Source organism: Eimeria tenella, genomic scaffold, assembly GCF_000499545.2.
Source record: "Eimeria tenella Houghton genomic scaffold, Eth_scaff2, whole genome shotgun sequence".
Taxonomy (NCBI): domain Eukaryota; phylum Apicomplexa; class Conoidasida; order Eucoccidiorida; family Eimeriidae; genus Eimeria; species Eimeria tenella.
In genome coordinates this window covers 1,142,073-1,148,750 of record NW_013541843.1, presented here as the reverse complement: position 1 = coordinate 1,148,750, position 6,678 = coordinate 1,142,073, and the positions used below count along the sequence as shown (strand labels likewise).

The following is a 6,678-nucleotide window of genomic DNA, read 5'->3' as shown; positions in this document are numbered from 1 at the left end:
CGTGGCAGCTGCTGCTGCTGCCCCCTTCAGGGCGTGACACAGCGAGCTCCCTGGGGGCCAATCCTTACAAATTTGCCCGCGGCGCCCAACGCCCTAAGAGGCAGTACCAGCATCATCAGGCTAGCCTTGTCTAATACACAAGTGTTCTCGTTAGTGAATATCGCAGCCCCCACTCTCCCACAGCGAGCAGCCCCCGTTAATGAGGAGAGAGCCCTGGGGCGTGGCTGGTGCCCCAGGGCATAGAAGGGGGCGGCCCACGAGTGCTCGGGTTTTACCGCAGCTGTGGGCCCCAGTATCCTGCAGCCGTTTGTGAAGGCCACCAATAGAGGCCCTCGAACTTGGGCTGCTGCTTGTAAAGGGTTCGGCGTGAAGTGTCTCTTTGTAGGGGAAGCCCCGCACTGAGTTGCAGTGCCTTCGGCTGTCACCTCAGCTACACACTCAAGTTTCCTAGGGCTGCCAGCCTTACCTCTCTGCATGCGTTTTGCACACAATTTGAGATAGGGGCTTTCTGTTGACACGCAGAGGAGCCTAGCCCCGAGCTGCCTGCTGCGTGAGCGGCTGTATCCTGCAGCGCCGCTCAGGCCTTCAGTGCTCCGTCTAAGCCATTGAGTGAAGCTAAATTAGCATTTCCTCTTAGGCAACTCTAGGGGCCAGCGGCTTTCTAGTCTGAATTTTTGCTGAGTGAGCCCCGCAAAGTGCAGGACAGTGATAGAAGTGATAGGTCTGCAGCCGCTGCCCTGCGCAGGGGCTGCGGCCCAGAGTGCGCCTGAGTCCGCCTTCGGCGTACTTGACTTTGAATAAATATAAGAAATTGTCTTGGCTTAGCAACGGCAGCTGGCTATTAAATATGGAGGCACTTTCTCCCCAGAGCCATTTTCCGAGCCCCCGCCCGGCGCTTCCCGCTGCATAAGACAGCCGCTGCTTCGCCGCACTTGCGGGCGAAGGGCTAGTCGCCAGCAGGTGTCAGTCAATTTTGTTGCAGTCCTCTTGCCTGCATCAGCCTCTATGGGCCCTGGGGATGGAACAGGGCTCTTTGATGTTGGAAGAGCAAAATGTGCTGCCCAGGTGGTGCTGGGAGCGGCGCCCTGTGGGCTTGAGCTGCTGATAAGTAAAATTTGGTTTTTAGAGGTACTTTTGAAGGCCACTATTTGCTTTTACGCACCATTTTCGCGTTTTAAGGAAGTTTGCGTATGGTTTGTCGTGTGGCCAAGAGGGATAAGAGACTCAACTTTCGTCCTGGGGTTAAACAGGATCCGCTAGGCTTATTTGGCTAGCAAACTAGACTTCAGCTTGCCGAGTTCGGGAACCAGTGTTCACTGCTGCTGGTTGATTAGGAAACTTGTTAGAGCAGCGCAGCCTCTGCAGCGCCTCCTGCTGGAGCAAGTCCCTTTCGCTTAGACTACTGATAAGGGGATAATGGATTTAAAAGTTTTTAACGAGTTTTCTAACTATATAGGCGTGACGTCTTCCCCTCGCAAACTTCAAACAATATCGACAGGTAATCCGAAGGTCAAATAAACCAAATGTAGGGTTGCAGCATCTCCTGGACTTCCTGTGCAGCAAGGCATGCTTGGCCAAGGCTGATGGGCTAAAATCAGATGAGAAGCTGCAGCTGCCTGTGCCACTGAGCAGGAGGGTGCTTTTCTCCGATGATGGCTTAGGCCATGGTCAACAAATTACATGTGGGGAAAAGGACTACGGGGAGGCTTCACTAATACTGCTTTTGGGGTGACACGGGAAAAGGCCTTCCCAAAGCGCCGGTAGCATGCAAGGGGAGAACTGAAGCCCATTTCCTCACTCGCGCTACTAGGAAGGAGCTCACAAGAAGATTTAGGCGTGGGCCGTTCTTGGCAATTACCTGTTACTTCAAACTGTAGGCAAAAGACACCTATTTTGAAGGCGAAGCCACTGAAGTTGTGGTGTTACAAAGAGCCCTGTGGCTGCTTTGTTTCGAGGCCACAGCAGCTTCATTCTCTGCTAGTAGGCTCAAGCTTCTCCTGGCTACCATGGCTGGCTCCGCAAGAATTTGTTCACATAAAGGGCACGCCGCTCCACTCTAGGAAGTTTACCAAAGTACTAGAGAAGAGACTTACGTCTCTAGTGGGCCAACGCTGCCGAGAGTGCGGTATCTTGCTTTCGCTGTGGAATGATCCCGCAAAACCACATACGATGGAGAGCCTCATCCGGTTCTTTTTCACGTAATGTGCTGCTGCACCAGCATTTTCATAGATTTCGTCTTAACGGGTCATCTACAAAGTGGATGCTACGACTGTGGCCTTCTGAGATAATTCCTCTTAGAGCCGTGCACGCGAGAGAAAATACTAAAAGTCGCTTGCGTGCTTTGAAGACTACCCCCTTTATATTCAACATTCTGATTAATGGGCGACTTTACAACAAGGGAGGCCACCGTTATAGACTGTTCCGTCTCATATGGTGCCTAGGCTCATAGCAAAAAGACTCAATAGAAGCTTCAGCATGGGTAGGTGCCTGACTGTTCACAGAGGAAGCGGCAATTGAATTGCGACTAAATTTCGTCCTAAATACAAATAGATAAACACACGAACACTAAGGTTATGCCCCCATGTTGATTATCGACAGCCCGGCGGTTCTTTGGCATTCCAGCTGGGCCTTGAGTAACCCCAGTCGCAAGGGGCCCACAGAGGCCCCCACAAGCAGGCGAGGCCATCAGGCCCCTGTTACCGGAAGAGCGATTTTATGGTCACCTCAGCGTAAAGTACTACAGCCTCTTTTCTCATGAAATTTGGAAAGAAGTCAGCGGCGGCTCTCCTCGGGTGCTCTCCACTAATCCCGGGAAAGGCAAAAACCCCTGGAAGCCTGAAAGCGTCAATGAGGGAAATCGAATTTGAGACAAAATAAAAACATTGAGCTGGATAATCAGAAATGATATGGCTTTTTTGAACATCTCAAGGCCCAGGCGGCCGAGCGTGATCATGGACTCCACTAGGCAGTTGTAGGCCCTAGCTAATTCTGCGACTCTAGGCCAGTTCTAGAGCCCTAGGTTCAGAATTGCAGCAGGAAAGACCAAGTTGAGTTAGCTATAACTATAAAGGGCAAAAAGCTCCTGCGCCAGTGAGGCAACGTAGGGCAGCTGGTTCCTCGTGGACACGAGCTCAGCTGCCTTGGTTGGAAGGAAGCTGTCTTGAATGTTGTCTGAAGCGAAAGGGAATTAAGAAAGAGAGTTCTGTCTTGAGGTTCGTTTAGTCTTGAGAAGAATAAGAAGAGCTCTGTCACTAGTGTTCTTTAGAGTTGAGAGGAAGTACGCAAAGGGATGCATTGAGTGTTGTCTAGAACGAAAAATAACTGAGGAGAGGCCTGTCTTTAGGATTGTCTAGAGCAGATATACATTAAGAAGAGAGCTGTCTGGAGTGTTCTCCAGAGTTGAGAGGAATTCAGATGAAGCCTCAAGCCTCGGGTTCACGCCTAGGGGCCCTTAAGGGCCCCCAAGCCTTCCTGGCTGGGGCACTGGCCCCTCCCGCTGCTGCTGTTTGCCCCCAGGGCTTTGACGTAAGAGTTTGGCCCATTGGCCTAATGGTGTGGTCTATTGTATTCCTATTCAGTATGTTATTAGCATTCTTACCTATGCACTTATTAGCATTTAGTGTAGGTGTGAGTTAAGGGCCTTTGCGGGCCGCTGGCTACTGCCGCTGCAGCAAACAGATGGCACCTGAAGAAGTCTTAATTAACTCTTGGGTGGCTTGGGGAAGCAAAAGGCCCCTCAAGCAGCTGCAGGTTGCTGCAGCCTCTGGGCCCAGGGTCTGCTGCAGCAAGCTGCGCATAAACCCAGAACAAGCTAAGCTGCTGCCAGCTGCAGCAAGGCCGCTTGCTGCACCTTAATCGGTAGCCGCAGTCGGTGTATGCAGCAGCAAGCTGCTGCTGGCAGCAGCGAGCTGCTGCTGGCAGCAGCGGCTGCTGGCTGCACCGGGCTGCTGCTGCTGGTCCAAGTGGCTGCGCCTGGCTGCAGCCAGAGGCAGCCAGCTAGCTAGGCAGCTAGCTGGGCTACACAGCTATCAATTTGGCAGTCCTGAGGCGCCTAGTAGCTGGCAGCATGCAGCAGCAGCAGACACGGGCGGGCTGGGGTGTCTGTTTATTGGGAGCCAAGGCGCCCTTTGCTTTACATGAGCACACCGGCTTTTATTTTTTGTTTTTTGAGTTAAAATCTTTGAAACAAAACGAGAAATCACACTAAACGGACGCAGAAACGGGGCCCCACAGCAGCAGCAGCGGCGGCGGCAGCTGCAGCAACAGCTGCAGCAGCATGCAGCAGGGGCCTCCGTGGCCTCCTAGCTACGCAAGACATAGCTATAAACGCTTATAATTTCCTTTTATCTGTCGTTCTTGCCCCGAATTGCGCTTAGCAGTAAACAGTGCAGCAAGGCGAGGTGCTCTGAAGTGCCCGCTGCTGCCGCTGCTGCTGCTGCTGCTGCTGCTGCTGGTGCTGCTGCTCCGACTACCCCTGGCATCTTCTACTATTCTGCATCTCTCCAGGAACTGCCTGGCCTGCTGCGGCAGACGGGGCGCCTGTGCCCCTATACCCTAAACCCTAAACCCTAAACCCTCGGCAGATGGCTCAGCCACAGGGGGCCCCGCGCCCCTCTGGGGAAGAAGATTTGAAGCAGCGGCTGCAGCGCCTAGAGAAGGAGAGGATAGCGCTGAACAACACTATAGAAGAGCTGCGGCAGGACTCCAGCGACCACCAGTAAGCGCTAAACCCTAAACCCTAAACCCTAGACTGCCTCAAGACGTCCGGCCTGCGGACTCCGCTTCAAACAGTTTGCTGCCCTTAGGGCGAGCCATTGCTGCGTGGCCGCTGGCAGCAGCAGCGTTGTGGCCTCGGGCCTGGGGCTAGGGCTAGGGTTTAGGGTTTAGGGTTTAGGGTTTAGGGTTTAGGGTTTGTGTCTCAGGCTTGTGCTGGACGCGTTCAAAGACCTGGAACCCTCAAGACGCTGCTATCGGCTGGTCGGGGGGGTTTTGGTTGAGAGGAGTGTGGGGGAAGTGCAGCCGGCCTTGGAGCAGCACAAGGCCAAGGTAGGGTTTAGGGTTTAGGGTTTGGGGTTTAGAGTTTGGGGACTAGCTAGGATTTGGAGCCGCAGCAGGGTACAAGGTTTAGCGTTTAGGGTTTACGGCCTAGCTATGGAATACAGCTTTCGTAAGGTTCAGGTTTAGGGCTTAGCACTTACGCACGTCTAGGGCGTAGGGTTTAGGGTTTAGGGTTTAGTTAGGGTTTAGGGTTTGGGGTGAGCCCTGGACCCTAGAACCCTCCCTTCTTTCTGCTTCCTAAGGCATTAAGGTCTGTGGGGCTCTGTTTAGGGCAGCAGCAGCAGCAGCAACAACAACAACAGCAGCAGTAGCAGCAGCAGCAGCTGCAGCAACAGCAGCAGCAAAGGCGCTACTTCCGGTGCTGCTGCTGCGCGCAGATGTGCACTGCATCTTTAACTGCTGCTGCCGCTGCTGCTGCTGCTGCAGGTGGCTGAGGCCATGAAGAACCTGGAGGCGCAGCTAGCCAACGTGCAGTCGCAGCTAGCTGCAGCTAGCCAAGAATATATAAAGAGAACTGGGTCAGCAGATGTTCCCTACATGCAGCAGCAGCAGCAAGCAGCAGCAGCAAAGGAAGATGCAAAGTCAAAGTCTGCGGGGGGCATTCTTGTCTGAGCGCGGCGCTGCTTGTGCTGCAGCAGCAGCTGCGGCAGCAGCAGCAGTTGCTGCAGCAGTAGAATTGCTGCAGCACCAGTCGCTGCAGCAGCACAGCACCTGCTGCAGCAGCGCACCTGCTGCAGCAGCGGTTGCAGCAGCAGTTGCTGCAGCAGCTGTAGCCTTTAAGCCGCATCTGCTTTACCTGGGCAAAGAGATGCAGCAAGAGCAGCAGCCAAAGCTGCTGTTGCAGCAGCAAAACGAAGTGCTGCTGCTGCTGCTGCAGCCTAATGAAGCAGCAGAGGGCTCTAAACCCGATTTTTTTGCTGGTGCAAACGGCAGAAAAGTCCGTCAGTTTGAATTACCGGGGGAAGCGCTAGGGTTTAGGGTTTAGAGCAGAAGCTTGGTTCAGCTGCTAGGGTTTAGGGTTTTGAGTTTGCATTTCGGACTCCAGCAGCAGCAGCTTCGTTGACTGCAGCAGTAGCACTGCTGCGCTGCTGTACCATAGGCCTTCTGGGGGGGCCCCTCAAGAGGAGGCCCTGGGGGCCCCCAGGCCCTCAAAACCCCCCTTTTTGTGCTGCGCAGCAAATTTATAAAAGTGATTTAATAGTGGATGAGAAGATGTGCAAATTGTGCATCAATTTGGAGTGTATGGACATCTCTGTCGAGCTATGTAGGCACTCTGCTGCTGCCCGGCTGCAGCAGCAGCAGCAACAGCAAAGCTCCGGCTGCGCTGTGCCGCCCGCTGCCTCCAAGGGAGCCCTGCTGCTGCAGCAGCAGCGCAGCAGCAGTGCAGCAGCAGCGCAGCAACAGCACGGGGGGTGTCCCAACGTTTTAGCTCCGACCAAAGGGAACCCTGCTGGGGGCCTGAGGGCCTCTGGACCCCTCAAATGACATTAGAATTATGAACTACATGGCAAACAAAACAAACGAAAGAAGTAAACGAAACAAAAAGGCAAAAAGACAAAAGGGGCTGGAGATACACCGCATTACGGGGCTTCGATGCGGCAGCACCTGCCGTCGGCAGCC

At 53.9% G+C, this 6,678-nt stretch overlaps 2 protein-coding genes across 2 annotated transcripts in view; one reads left to right on the top strand and one right to left on the bottom strand.

Annotated features, from left to right (window-relative positions):
* Positions 1–4,583: 4,583 nt before the first annotated feature.
* ETH_00029785 (uncharacterized protein) lies at positions 4,584–5,670 on the top strand (the record flags this gene model as incomplete). The annotated part of the gene is made up of 3 exons (XM_013374385.1): positions 4,584–4,717; positions 4,923–5,046; positions 5,485–5,670. 3 exons carry the CDS (start codon positions 4,584–4,586, stop codon positions 5,668–5,670), a joined length of 444 nt encoding a protein of 147 aa, XP_013229839.1.
* An 813-nt stretch (positions 5,671–6,483) lies between these two features.
* The window catches only part of ETH_00029780 (uncharacterized protein), a gene marked incomplete at both ends in the record, with an annotated part of 1,272 nt that continues 1,077 nt past the window's right edge, over positions 6,484–6,678 (bottom strand). The window contains one exon of the mRNA XM_013374384.1: positions 6,484–6,558. Within this exon, the coding sequence (XP_013229838.1) occupies positions 6,484–6,558 (75 nt within the window). The remainder of the gene's footprint in view (positions 6,559–6,678) is intronic.